The sequence below is a fragment of the Pelobates fuscus genome, chromosome 2 (assembly GCF_036172605.1).
Source record: "Pelobates fuscus isolate aPelFus1 chromosome 2, aPelFus1.pri, whole genome shotgun sequence".
NCBI lineage: Eukaryota > Metazoa > Chordata > Amphibia > Anura > Pelobatidae > Pelobates > Pelobates fuscus.
In genome coordinates, this window is record NC_086318.1 from 378,953,556 (window position 1) to 378,969,077 (window position 15,522).

General features: G+C 38.6%; 1 protein-coding gene across 1 annotated transcript in view; it reads right to left on the minus strand.

The window, feature by feature from the left end:
• Nucleotides 1–517: 517 nt before the first annotated feature.
• The window catches only part of XPO1 (exportin 1), a 74,665-nt gene continuing 59,660 nt past the window's right edge, over nt 518–15,522 (minus strand). The window contains exons 14-25 of the mRNA XM_063443752.1: nt 12,974–13,155; nt 12,535–12,691; nt 7,697–7,860; nt 7,248–7,382; nt 4,272–4,455; nt 4,083–4,189; nt 3,770–3,964; nt 3,115–3,283; nt 2,850–2,984; nt 2,314–2,473; nt 2,085–2,181; nt 518–1,615 (exon numbers count right to left, since the gene is read on the minus strand). Of these exons, the coding sequence (XP_063299822.1) occupies nt 1,469–1,615; nt 2,085–2,181; nt 2,314–2,473; nt 2,850–2,984; nt 3,115–3,283; nt 3,770–3,964; nt 4,083–4,189; nt 4,272–4,455; nt 7,248–7,382; nt 7,697–7,860; nt 12,535–12,691; nt 12,974–13,155 (1,832 nt within the window). The 3' untranslated portion in view covers nt 518–1,468. The remainder of the gene's footprint in view (nt 1,616–2,084; nt 2,182–2,313; nt 2,474–2,849; nt 2,985–3,114; nt 3,284–3,769; nt 3,965–4,082; nt 4,190–4,271; nt 4,456–7,247; nt 7,383–7,696; nt 7,861–12,534; nt 12,692–12,973; nt 13,156–15,522) is intronic.

The following is a 15,522-nucleotide window of genomic DNA, read 5'->3' on the forward strand; positions in this document are numbered from 1 at the left end:
ACGGGGCAAGGGACCTAAACCGTGCTTGTATTTCCGACACTATAGTGTTTCTTAAATATGAAAGGTAAATAATGGTTAAACAGACATACAGCTCAAATGCTAGGATTTATTTTAGTTAACACCATGGACAATTTCCCCTGTCCATAATGTGTTAATCCACACCCAAAGGAATCAATCCAGCTGGGATTTGCATGTGGAGTCTTAAGCATTGAATAAGAATTCACAGATAAATCCCAGGATAAACTATTAGTTTTGATGTGGCTCAAAATGATTTTGATTTAAACAAAATGAAACAAGTTTGCATTAATCTGAGCCCTACCTGCAATATGCAATGCATAGTTGCACTTTTAATATCATCACCCCCCCACTCAACAATGCAGTTTAAGGTTTCCTTTATTTAGAATTCCCCCTCTAACCCTGTAGTTTAATGTTTCCTTATTGATACTTACAGACATTAATGCCAATGGAAATCATATTTCACAACAAATTTTTCGGATTTTTAGAAATAAGCAAGAGATAAATGTAAACCAAGTTTATTTTGCTTTTTAAGTAGTAGTGTTCTTAAAGCACTACAGCATGGTAAACAATGTAAATTAGTACAAGTCATCTCAAAAGCCAGAATTGTATGAGTTGTTAAAAAGATGCAAGCCTAATCTAACAGGATAAATATTTTTTTAACCATTTCACTTCTCGTTAATGAAGGCTCACAAATGAGCAACACTCCTCATTGAGGAAAACAAAAAGCTGTTGTCGACATAGCGACAGCACACACACAAAAAAACAAAAACTGTGTAAAAATAACTAACTGTACTGTGTTCCCATATTTTCTGAAATTGCTTTACAATGGGATGATATGCACATGATCTTGCTGCAAAATGATTTTCTTTCCAACTTGCAGTATGTATGTAGTATTGCCCACCTCAACCAAAAACAAAAACAAAAAAAATTGTTCGGAGAATGCAGCAGTGTCAAATTTGTTATAATTGCTGAAATTCCATCTAGGCTGCAATATAAACTAGGAGGAAAAAAAAAACTTCACTTAATTAAAATTTGTATGTTCAGAAGGGGGAGGAATTGCTCTTGCAACAGACATAACAAATATAGGTTCTTGGGTTGTTCTAGATCAATTTACTTGCCCTCACCCCAAAGCCACAAAATGGGCATGAAAGAATTAAAAGGAGAGCAGAAAAAAATGAATATGTGTAAATATATAAACATATATTTACACACATATCCTTAATATCATGCAAACCTAAGGATGACCAAAGCTTTGAAACAATTGTAGGATATTTCACAGAAAATTTCTTATACAAAAAACGCATAATAAGAAAAAAGGGCCACTAGGTGACATAATAATTTACAAATTGGCATCATTTTGGTCAACGATAATCAAAGTGATGTTTTTCCTGAACAAAATTGATGTTCAGAAGGAGGAGGGAAATCAACAGCATAACTTGGCTTCTAAAATCTAATCACACATTTCTTCAGGAATTTCATGTGGATTGAGTATGCCAGGAACAGACATCTGAAGTTTGTGTTTTTCCTCTTGCGCTTGTCGGAGAGCAGTTTCTCTTTCTTCCAAGAAAAGGTCTGACGTGTCTTCCCCAGCATATTCCTAAATAAAACATAAAAAAAAAAAAAAGCCTGTATTAGGTCTGGAGAAAAACTGCAACAAACCCCATGAGTACACTACATTTCAGCATGAGATATATACATTCGCCACTAGGGAGGGTGCCTCATGGACTCTCCAGACTATTCCATTCAGATCCCTCTTATTCGAATAGTGAAGTGAGGCTTTTTGGAGTATGCAGTTTGTTACCCAGCTACAGTGAATCCCGCCACATAGGCAAGATGAGGGAGTAATGCCAAATAACATAATAGCAGCCAAATGACTTTCAGCTAATGTGAAGTGGGTTCCATTTTTGGACACAAATGAGAAAACACCACTTTCTACATTGCTACAATTATAAACCACATTGGAAGGGAGAGCGACAAAGTACCTACAGTGCTCAGACTGACACATAGTTTGATTCAATAGGGACACAGATTGATAAAGATAGTAAAAAATAAAATAAATAACATACCTTTATTTGTACGAGGAAATCCCTAAGATGTTCTTTGAATGCTGGAATATCTTGGTTTAAACTGAAGAGGCCAGTCACAAACAGTTTTACCTGAGCACTAATAAAAAATAAAAAAAAAGTACATATATTCAGAAAAAACACATCAATATTTTTCTTTTTCCGCTGTTTTTTTAAGTTAAGTAATTTAAGTAATTTACCATATGGAAACTTTACAGAATGATATACTTACTCTTGCAGGTGAGGAAAGGCTGACTTTAGGAGATTTGCCACATATTCCTGAATAAATAACTGGTTGCTAAGAGGACTTGCTGGATTCAAGGGTGTATTTATCTTTCCTTCTTCCACTAAATTAAACATGTATGCTAGAATTGAAGCATGCATGGTTAAACCTACAAAAGAGAACACAAAATGTAGAAAAGATTTTAATACTGATGAGCAATTATAACTAATATACAACAGTCTGCATTAACATCACCAAATTTGTAACCATTGGGAACTTTTGATATACCCCAAACTGGAGCTTGTTGCTTAAGCATTAACCACAGTAACAAATAGCTATCACTTTAGATCATGTGACATGTCATGATTCCCCTTTATTCCAGAAGTTTGGTCCTTAAGGGGTTAATAAAAATTATATAAAAAAAAAAAAAGATATAAAATGTTATTGCTACAAAATATGCCAATATATTGTCAAATTAATGTATTCTTCACAATGCAATGTCCCAATTTCTACAGAGATTAACAGGAAAATAAAAAAAAACATACCTGCAGTGTGTGAGGTATCTGTCACAACAGAAAAGATGTGTTGAAGTATGTCACAGAAATATGTTTGATAAAAGCTCTGTGCTGCAGCTTCTTCTTGGGCAACGTTCTGTAATAACGTGTACAAAATCTGAAGGCCTGAAGGGGGAGAATTTTTTTTCAGAATTTCAGTGTTTGCAAATGGTACACACAATTGACAAGATCGCAACGGCAAGAAAAAATACTCGCAAAAGACAATCAAGTTAATATCCAAAATTTAGTTTGTTACCTGTGTCTGCAACATTTCTCATCGTGTGCTTGAAAGCCCAAATTATAGAATCCAAAACCAATTTAAACTGTGCTGGAGGAATAGCCAAAAATGCTGGAAAACAATGGGAATTAACAGCTTGAAGAAGTAAGAAAAAGTTTGTCCTGTGCTCTGGATACTCTTCAAAGTCCTGTGTGGGGAGAGAGATACTAAGTGTAAAAAGCTTTATCCAAGTATTAAAAAAAAATAAAAAATTCTGCGATCTAGAAGAGTAATTTTAATTGACATTTATAGCAAACATCCAACACTTAAATGTCCTCCATTATATTTTTGAACAGATAAGATTATTATTCCCAAGATCAGTCAAGATTGATATAGCTGTTTAACTAACAGACATCTTCATAAAATATCCTGAATTATTCAGTAAACCAAGACAAATTATGCTCCATCATAGTTTCAATCATGTCCCGAAATATTTCTACTAGGATACCAGTCTACATACAAAGAAATCCCTGAGACTTGGGATTGTGGACACTATAGAAGAGTTAAAACTGCAGCAAATAAGGGAAATTTGGAGAAGTACCTCAAGTCTGTTTACAACCTCTCTCCATAACACAATAAAAGAAAAGGTTTCAAGTCTGTATGAAAGATTCCAAACCATGTAAGAAAGATGTACCTTGTTTATCATGTTTAATGTGCATTCAAAAACAGCATCAAATATTTGAGGTATTTCAGCTGTAATATGGCCCCCGAGCTTGTTTACAATAGTAGCCATTGTGCTAAGTACTTCAGGTTCTCTGGCGGCAGGCACATTTCTCTGGTAATCAATTAGAACTGCATCCAGCAGAGGTGGGACAAAGTTTTCAGCGACCTGGCAAAAATCAGAAAAATTTACCCAAACGTAAAAATAAATCCTACACATTTGCAATACATTTTAATAAAATATTTAATAAAAAAAAAAAATGAAGGGAAAAACAAAAAAGACTCACCATTTGGGGATCGTTCGATCTGCTGACCCATCCTGAAATTAGTTTTAAAGTTTCCCTTTTAACAGTTCTCATACTTCTTATCAGTGGTTGCTTTGTGACCATTTCCCCTAAAAGAAAAATACACTATGTTTCGTCCTTCTGCAAACGCATTAAAAATACTTTGACAGGAACATTAAAATGGATACATACCATTTGCCTGAATAGCTGCAGAAATGTTTTCACTGAGGCACTTGTACACATTTAGCATATCCAAGTAAATTCTTCCAAGTTGGATTACAAAGGGGTGACCAACAGCTTTGCATGCTCTTACATTTGTCTTTAATATGCTGCCCAGCTGCTTGACTGTTTCTGGATCTTTCAGTATGTCGACATTCTAAAAGGAACAGTGATAAGAATTTTATTACAAATAAACACATTTTAATTCAGTTTAGGACTAGACCATATTCTACTGGAAGAAAATAATGTATACAGATAGCTGCACCAAGATCGTTTTCATCCCACGCACTTTTTTGATACTAGTTTAAGTGGTTTACTGCGTATTTATAATAACACTTCTGTTTAATAAAGAGCGGACTCCTTTGAATGTCTCTAAAGAGTTTTCCCCAAGTACTTTAACCCCTTAAGAACACATGATGGAAATATTCCGTCATGATTCCCTTTCATTCCAGAAGTTGTGTCCTTAAGGGGTTAAGTGTGTGACCTGGTCTGGATAAAACTAAGACCATGGCAGGTTATCTGGGGATTACTAAGGACAGATGTGCCAACAGGTAATATAGCCAGTAATTATTTTTGCAACTTGACCAATCAAACAAAACAAAAGCAAAAATACTAGCTGTGCAAATATGTCATTGAATACTTCAGTAAACGTCCTGCAAGTATTCACTTGGTAAAATTTTAGAGACATGGGAGTCACCATAAGGCTAACAAACTACTATGTATTTAATTCCGCCTTCTTTACTACTCCGGCAACAACATTGTTAATAAAGATTGGTGTTACAAAGAAAGAGAAACTTGAAATGCCAATGTAGAACATTCTGTAACCAACCAACATAAAGCACAGTCTATAAAGGAGATGACTCCCAACTAATCTTCAGTTTTCTTTGCTGAACAAATACCGTATTTTTCGCTCCATAAGACGCACTTTTTTCCCCCTCAAAAGTGAGGGGAAATGTCTGTGCGTCTTATGGAGCGAATATGAAGCTTTACTTACCTGTCTTGCAGCGTTGGCCGGCAGCACAGGGCGCACCGCGGTAGTGGAACTTGAATTTCATGTTCCGGTTTCCGGCGGGACTGAAAGGAAGTGTGCACAAGCTGAGTGCGCACTTCCTTTCAGACCCGCCGGAAACCGGAACATGAAATTCAAGTTCCAGTACCGCGGTGCGCCCTGTGCTGCCGGCCAACGCTACAAGACAGGTAAGTAATAATGGGACGAGGGGAGGGGGACAGTATGGGAGAGAAGAATATGGGGAGGGGGATGAAGTCTATGGGGAGGGGGGGGGGATGAAGTCTATGGGGAGGGGGGGGGATGAAGTCTATGGGGAGGGGGGGGGGTGAAGTCTATGGGGAGGGGGGGGATGAAGTCTATGGGGAGGGGGGATGAAGTCTATGGGGAGGGGGGGGGATGAAGTCTATGGGGAGGGGGGATGAAGTCTATGGGGAGGGGGGGGGATGAAGTCTATGGGGAGGGGGGGATGAAGTCTATGGGGAGGGGGGGGATGAAGTCTATGGGGAGGGGGGGGGATGAAGTCTATGGGGAGGGGGGGATGAAGTCTATGGGGAGGGGGGGATGAAGTCTATGGGGAGGGGGGGGGATGAAGTCTATGGGGAGGGGGGGGATGAAGTCTATGGGGAGGGGGGGGATGAAGTCTATGGGGAGGGGGGGGGATGAAGTCTATGGGGAGGGGGGATGAAGTCTATGGGGAGGGGGGGATGAAGTCTATGGGGAGGGGGGGGGATGAAGTCTATGGGGAGGGGGGGGATGAAGTCTATGGGGAGGGGGGGGGATGAAGTCTATGGGGAGGGGGGGGATGAAGTCTATGGGGAGGGGGGGATGAAGTCTATGGGGAGGGGGGGATGAAGTCTATGGGGAGGGGGGGATGAAGTCTATGGGGAGGGGGGGATGAAGTCTATGGGGAGGGGGGGGAGGAGATGAAGTCTATGGGGAGGGGGGGACACTATGGGACAGGGGAGAAAAAAAATATTCTGTACAAACTGTCCCATAGTAAGAAACACTATGGGACAGTTTGTTCACAATATTTTTTTTCTGGGTTTCTTCCTCAAAAAACTAGGTGCGTCTTATGGTGAGGTGCGTCTTATGGAGCGAAAAATACGGTAAGTATATTTTCTGGGACTTTGATCCATATTTTAACTTCCTCTTAGTGTGATTGTCTCTATTAATTACTGTGTGCATTTGTAACCATTCGTGTGCACTTATTGCCCAAATGTCAGACTTGATTACGATATAAATGGGTTGAAGCAGTTTGGAGACTACTATTAAATTGCCCAGCTTTTTACCTTTTGAATTCAGCACATGCAAATTTAGTTCACGATCGGCGGCCATTTTAACGTCTCTTACATAATTGCATTACAACTGCTAATGAGTAAGCAATGTTTCATTGCTGCAACAGTTAAATCCTTGCAACATGCAGTTCCCCTGAACACATTTATACTCCACAACTGCAATATCGAAAATGTATGATATTATAACAACTTCCGTTTTAAAAGGTTACTCCAACACGTTGGATTGGGGCCGTTTCTGTGTAATAGGTCTTATTGGGAAACATAAGTAGTATCTATTTGCAGTAAAACCTGCAAACAATAATGAGAGCACACAATGGGAGGGTGAGGGTAGACATTCTGACAGACATAAAATACTCACAGAATTGACAATAGGAGGCCAGGAATAGTTTCCCAGCACACAATTTAAAATGACTCTGTATATGCAGGGTTTCAAGCAGAAACACTGCACATAGACTCCAAGACCATGGCCACTTCAATGCACTGAAGTGGTCATGGGGGTTGGAGTAACCCTTTAATTAGCTAATACATCCGTTCTACATGTTACCATTTCATAGGAATTGACTAACCTTGACCAAAAAAAGAAGTCAAACCTAAATATGAGTAAACATAATGTTCTTTTAAGATGTACATAGTGTGTAAACCCACCTTTGTTGCCTGTTGAATAATACTATCCCATACTTGATTGGGGAGCAACATATACTTTTCTATTAAGTGTTCTTGTACAGTTTGGTCTGTCTGAGCTCCGATCATATACCCAACTGCTTCATAAAACGTGTGAACCTAAAACACAAAGATATCTTGTTAACATTTCATATAACTTGCATGAAAATAATGTGCTTCACAATACACATTTTGGGAAATAAACCATTTCTAAAAGAAGGCACTATCACAGTCTTAAGGTTTTTTATTCCATGCTGCACTGTCATCTCAGATTTTCATAATTTTCGAAGGAAGGGAGTGTAAAAGGGACGGCAAAAAACAACCCCCTTTCCCCTCCCCCCCCCCAACTTAAACTCATAATATTGAAATTCCAAACAGCAAAACAGTTTAAATACCATTCTAGTTACACTTGAGGTGGAGAAAAACAGACCTACCTGCTGCGGTTGAAGATCACAAATTATGGTGTTTATGTTGTTCAGGATCTCATCAATGAAAGGCATGACTTCCCCAACTTGCACTTGTACAAAATGCCTTCGACATTTTTGTGCGATCTTGATGAAAGTATCACAGGCCATGTCTTGTACACCATCATGGGTCTCTAAAAAGTAGGGTTAGAATGCTTGTAAATTTGCTGGAGAAAACAAATTTTTACTTACCGTAAATTCTTTTTTTCTTAATATGGTGGCAGTACCTGTGGGTTTTGCTCCTTCGTGTGGACAAGCATCTAACAAGCTTAATTAAATCAACAAAACCCCTCCCCCTTGCCCTATAAAAAGGGCTATCGGGCAAAAACAACCTCAGTAAGTAGCAAGAAAAATCCCCAATAGAACTCATACTGTAACCAAGAAAATGTAATATAGAGGGAGGGAAGCTGTACTGCCACCATATTAAGAAAAAAAGAATTTACGGTAAGTAAAAATGTCTGTTTTTTCTGTCATATGGTGGCAGTACCTGTGGGATATAGCAAGATCCTTAACTCGGGCGGGTCCAATGTCACCGTAGGTCGCAACTTATACGCCTAAAAAGCAGTTTCAGAGGATGAGAACATCTCTAACCTGTAGAGCCTTATGAAAATGTGGAATGGAAGCCCAAGATGGTGCCTAACAGAAGGCCACTAGAAAAAACAAGTGTACTTACTGACCCAGAGGCAGCCAATACTCCAAGCGTCCTGAGAGAAGCCGGAACTTGAAGACCACCGGGAGAAAATGGCCAACCAACATACTCGCCTGAGTCAAATGAAACAAAAGAGTTGCAGGAATCACTGTATCCTTACACCTTTTATGGGAGGATAACAAACAGAGGACCAGAATAACTGAGCTCTTCAGTCCTAGGAAGAGAGATATTACAAAGCTCCTTCAAGCTACAAAAAAAAAAATGTTTAGCGTGAAGAACCACCGTGTCCACGAGCAATACTGAAAAAATCATCTGGGGATGAAAACGACTGAAGCTCTCTGAACCTTTTAGCCGATAAGATGGCCCCCAAGAAGGTGTCCTGGAGAACCCCTTTATGTAAACCCTAAGAACAGCAGGATCCTCAGGCTTGAAGGCCTGGACCTCAAAGCAGAAAACGCCGAAGCCTGCCGAACAAAAAATCAGGAGACATTAAAGCAAGGGTTTTTAGACGAATGAAACACACCAGCAGGGGTGTTCCCAAAATCCCCCCCCAAAAAAATTCTAACCCTTATCAGAAAGTAGACCTATAAAGAGGATATACAGTTGCCAAGCAACATAGCCAAACAAATCTTCTCGCAGACCTAGATGATGAAGAAGAACCCTAGCCGTAGTCAGGCTATCAACCTGAAACTCTACAGAACCACTAGGGTAGATCCCTATATATCATGAGACCGATAGAGCTTTGAACGTTTGGGAATCAGAATCTTTTATGCTCAACATGGAATAAGAACCAGGATAAGGCTCCGATAGACCTAATTTTCTAAGACAACTAGAAAAAAAAAAAACGTAAGCGGAAGTAAGACACATTACAAAGAGAGTTATCCAACACCGAGGGACCTGTACTGAAACAGGAAGTGACTTGGTCGTTGAAAAGTTTGTCAACAGAGCCCTGGCTGGAACAACAATTTTCCACTCCAGAGAGTCAAATTACACGGACATAAGGACCAAACTCTGAAAGGAACTACCGAAATATCTACTAGATGAATTTGCACCTCAGCAAGATAACCGCATGCAGGAGAGAGAGCGCCTACACCGGTTCCTCCCTGCCGGTTGATGTACCAACCCTGTACAAGTGTGCGCATGAATATTTACAGCCTTCTGCCGTATCTACGGACTGAAGAGATGAAGGGCGGCAATACACCTTAAAACCCCTGGAATCTGCGGATTTTCCCTTAATCATTACCACGAAACATGAAGGGGATTAAATTTGAGCATCTGTAGCGATCCCCAACCAGAAGACATTAGACGGAAGACAGACTTCCTGAAATTAACTCTATCTAATTTGAAAATTGGATCCGTTACTACCAACACCCCTTCTTCTATGATCGGGGAGAGAAAACAGTGGGTTTTTTTTTTTTTGTTTTTTTTAACATGTTACGAGATCTAGGGACTCTTATGAATAGGCAATAGAATATATGGATTGCTGGGGAAACGTCGGTCTCAGAAATTTTTCCCTCTGTACGCTCCGTCTGATCTCCAAAAAATGTAAATAACCGCCTTAATATACACAACTGTACTTCTTTAGACAGTACCGAGGTTACACGCTAATCACCTGATACAAGTAACGGAAATTATTAGACAACTGCAATTTCTGAAACGATTGGGGCAGAGGTTAATCCTGTTCTGCAGTGTGTTGAGCAAAAAAAAAGAAAAAACTAATAAAAACATCTCTGGATCTGGCAGCACCCTGAAAACACCTACATTGTGTGTGTTCGTTAACCGTCCAAATTGCCAGAGATATCAGTAACCTATACTGAATCTTGTATGAACAGAAAGCATACCTACACAACCTATGCCATATACCAGGGTTACGCAACTCCTGTGGAGATGATATAGATATAGATCTAGATATATGAGCTTCTGAGAAGATGCCATCTCTATACCGTCTAATGAGCATACATCTCCTGGTAACTCATCCATAGAGAAACTAGTGAAGACACATACTGAGGCCCTGTCTTCCCAGTACCTCATACATAAGGCATATAGAGGATACCTATAGCCCAGAAACTAGTGAGGCTGTTTTTTTTTTTTTTTTTTTTATAGAGTATATAAAAGGAAATGAACCCTCCTAAAATCGCCTATAGTGGTTACTGAAGTTGAGACCTCACATCAACTCGACAGAGTATATAGTAGATGCATATACTTAGGCTGAGTCCTCAAGTAACTCCTAAACAGAGCATGCACGGAGGTTGAGTTCTCATTCCTAACGAATACAGTGCATACAACTAATGAAGCAGAGTCCACACTTCAAACTCGGCATAGAGCATATAGTGGGTGCATCTACTAAGGTTGAGTGGATAACAAAACAATGCGACATAGAGCATCTAGTGGATACATCTAAAGAGGTTCTTGCCCTTATACAAGGACTTAATAGTGTGTACCCCTACGGAGGCTGAGTCATCTTAGACACTCACACACAGAGCATATAGTGGGTACATATACTGTGCACAGCAACTCGTCATAGTGCCTATAGTGAGTGCATATACTGCTCACAGAACTCGTCCAAGCATATCGTGAGTACATTTACTCTCACAGCAACACGTCATATAGCATATAGTGAGTACATAAATTGCTCACATCAACTCGCCGTAGTGCCTATAGTGAGTACATATACTGCTCATAGTAACTTGTCATAGAACATATAGTGGTTACATATACTGTTCACAGCAACACGACAGTGCATATAGAGAAAATATATACTGCTCATAGTAACTCGTCATAGAACATATAGTGGTTACATATACTGTTCACAGCCACTCGTCATAGTGCATATAGTGAGTATATATACTGCTCATAGTAACTCGTCATAGAACCTATAGTGATTACATATACTGTTCACAGCAACACATCGTAGTGCATATATTGCATACATCTTCTGCACACAGCAATTCGTCATCGTGCATATAGTGAGTACATATACTGCTCACAGCAATTCGTCATAGTGCATATAGCGAGTACATATACTGCTCATAGTCACTCGTCCTAGAACATATAGTGGTTACATATACTGTTCACAGCAACTCGTCATAGTGCATATACTGCATACATCTTCTGCACACAGCAATTCGTCATAGTGCATATAGTGAGTACATATACTGCTCACAGCAATTCGTCATAGAGCATATAGAGAGTACCTATACTGCTCACAGCAATTCATCATAGTGCATATAGTGAGTACATATACTGCTCACAGCAATTCGTCATAGAGCATAAAGAGTACCTATACTGCTCACAGCAATTCATCATAGTGCATAAAGTGGGTACATATACTGCTCACAGTAACTCCTCCTAGAGCATATCGTGGGAACATATACTGTTCACAGCAAATCGTCATCTTCGTCCTCTTACCTCGTGGCTTCACACTTTGCAAATGAAGTGTCTAAACTTTTACAGAGATCATTTTGAAGGAAAGATTAATTCACCTTACCTCAAAATGCCTCTGAACCGTGTGGGGGGTTGGTGACACGGCGTACCACTTCTGGCAAGCATCCATGCTGTCAGTGGGTACTGCACAGCTTCGTCTAAGCCGAGCATCAAACTTGGCTCTTTTTTTTTTTTTTAAATAAAGTTTCGGCATGCGCATGCGCACCACCGGAAACTTTTGGTGGAACGCATCACCTCCCGGGCGTGCGTTCCACCACTGTGCGCAGGTCATCAAGACCGCCTCCAGAAAGTATTCGCCGGAACCTTCTCGGCATAAAAGGCAATGTATCCATTTGCTCCGTAACCATAACGGAGGTAGCATGGTCTCTCAGCTAACCGCCCGGGCAGCTCTCGGACCGAAATCCCCCAGACCAGCAGCCTGTGTGTCTCACCCTCCAGATGCTGTGTCCTTCCCTCTCGGGACAAGAAAGGAAACTGAGGTTGGTTTTGCCGGATAGCACTTTTTATAGGGCAAGGGGGAGGGGTTTTGTTGATTTAATTAAGCTTGTTAGATGCTTGTCCACAGGAAGGAGCAAAACCCACAGGTACTGCCACCATATGACAGAAAAAATATATTTATCAACATCAAACTTTATAAGTATGCAACAATACAGTACATTTTTCAACTTTTATAGGACAATCAAACAAAACAAAAAAAAAATGAGAATATATTTACCATGCATGAATTCAAACAACTTGTTAACGACTGTCTTCAGAAATTTCCAGTGAGCTCTCAAAAATCTTGGGTATTGACCGACAATATACATAATGTTTGATGCAATGATTGCTTTATTGTCCTTGCCACGCTTTTGCTCACAGAGTCCAAGAAGATCCTGAAAAAGTTAAATTTTACTTTTTTTTTAGAATGCACATGTGAAAAAGGGGCACCCCAACCACAAAGACGTGATCACATGTGAAAAAGGGGCACCCCAACCACAAAGGCGTGATCACTGTATAGGTCATGGTGCTTAAAGGTCAAATCATGTTTGTTTTTTTTAAGCCCTGCATTAAACATTTGGTTTTGCATTGCTTTCCTGCAAACTGAAAACACATCTGCACACTATATATGTTACAAGACCACAAAATAAGTATCTTTAGATTTCCTAATTGCTTACCTTAATAACTGTAACTAGAAACCGCTTTTCATCTTCCTCATGCATCGCTCCACTGATTGACCCTATTGCCCAACATAAGGTATTTAGATTTTTCCATGACCACTCCGATCCATTGACTTGATTGTGGAGTTTTTCTGTCATTATTCTCTCAGTGTCAGCATAATCCAAGTGGGTAAGATACACTACAAAAGAAAACAATTGGAGAGAAAACACAAAATAAAAACAAATCCTTTATTTTTTGGTAGGTTTAAATAATGAAATTAAAGAGACATTCTAGGCACTCAGACCATCATCTAACTGAAGTGGCCTGGGTGCGGTGCCCCTGGGGAGGAGGGTAGACCAATACATTAAGGAATACAGTTTTGTGTTCCTTTAACCCCTTCAGGACGGAGTCAATAGTGCACGTTCTGATCAAAACAAAACGTAAACAAAAACTGGAATTTGCGCTATATGTCTGTTCACCCGTAGTTCCCCTCTTTCATATTATATGCACCCACACTTATCATATATCATTTTGTTCAGGAGAAACAGGGCTTTAATTTACCATTAACTATTCATATATGGAATATAATTTATTATGAATAAAATAAAAAAAACTGTGAGAAATTTATTTATTTTTTAAAAATGTGTAGTTCCGCCTCACATTTTAGCTGTAAATGTCATAATACTGTTAGGTTTTACTGCAACAAAATGCACATATTTGTAATCAGCGATGTCTCACGAGTACAACAGTACCCCCCATTAACAGGTTTTATGTTGTTTTGGAAAGTTACAGGGTCAAATATAGAACGTTCCATTTTCAAATTGAAATTTGCCAGATTAGTAATGTTACCTTTGAGACGGTGTGGTAGCCCAGGAATGAGAATTACCCCCATAATGGCATACCATTTGAAAAAGTAGACAAGCCAAGGTATTGAAAGTGGGGTATGTTTAGTCTTTGTTAGTAGCCACTTAGTCACAAACACTGGCCAAAGTTAGCGTTCATATTTGTTTTTGTGTGAAAAAAGCAAAAAACGAATATTTGGCCAGTGTTTGTGACTAAGTGGCTACTAAGAAAGACTGGACATACCCCACTTGCAATACCTCGGGTTGTCTACTTTTGCAAATGGTATGCCATCATGGGGGTAATTCTCATTCCTGGGCTACCATACGCTCTCAAAGGCAACATAACCAATCTAGCAAATTTCAATGTGAAAAAAATGAAACGCAAGCCTTATATGTGACTCTCTAACTTTCCAAAACACCATAAAACCTGTACATGGGGGGTACTGTTATTCTCGGGAGACTTCACTAAACACAAATATTAGTGTTTTAAAACAGTAAAACACATTACAACAATAATGCCTCGTTTCCACTGAGCGGATCGGTTCGGGTTGGTACAGTTTGGAAGGTTTAGAATGGACCAGCCCATTCTGGTGAGCGTTTCCACTGCAAGTCAGACCTTCAGGGCCATGCAGGGTTTAGAAAAAATGCTCTTCCTGTCCACCAATCAATGGATTGTATAGTAGATCCGCCCTAACCGAACCGTTCCATTTTCTATGGCCCTACATCTGAAGCAGGGCCCTGAATGGATCGGTACGGTTCGCTTGTATGGACCACTTTCATAATGGAAACACCCAAAATAGCGAACCGTACCGAACTGAACCGAACCGATCCGCTCAGTGGAAACGAGGCATAATATAGTCCATAAAACTGCCGTTTGTTTGTAAAAAATGCAAAAAACGTCACTTTTACTTAAAATATCATCATTGTAATACAATTTACCAGTTTGAAACACTAATATTTGAGTTCAGCGACGTCTCCCGAGTAAAACAGTACCCCCTATGTACAGGTTTTATGGTGTCGTGGAGTATTACAGGGTCAAATATAGTGCTTGCAAATTAAATTCTCTGCACTTTCTCCCTGTGTTGTCAGGCATGTCAATCAAATTTTAATTAATCAAATCACATAATTATGTTAAAAGATTATTTAAATATACATGTAGAATTTTAATATATATACATATATATGTATTTAAATTCTACGTGTATACTAATGTAATCTTTTATGTAATTATATGTATTTATCTATATATATATATTTGCGGTTATTTGTATTTTATATATAGATAGATATATATAGAATGTCATTCTAAGTGTATTTTGTTACCAATATATATATATTAATAACAAAATACAGTTAGAATGAAATTACATATGAATATATAATTTATATTAAATTTTGTTTCAATATTTTATTTATTTATTTTATTATTTTATTTATTTATTATTTTAATTATACGTATATATATATAATATATATACATCTATTTTATATATATAATATATATACATATTATATATATGTAACATCATTCTAAGTGTATTTTAATGCTAATATATACTTATATTAGTATTAAAATACACTTTGTATGACGTTACATATATATAATATGTATATATATTATATATATATAATATATATACATATTATATATATATAAAAATATTTTCAATTTATTTTTTAACATGTTTAATTTCTTTTTTTATACTTTCTTACCAGCAGGGGGA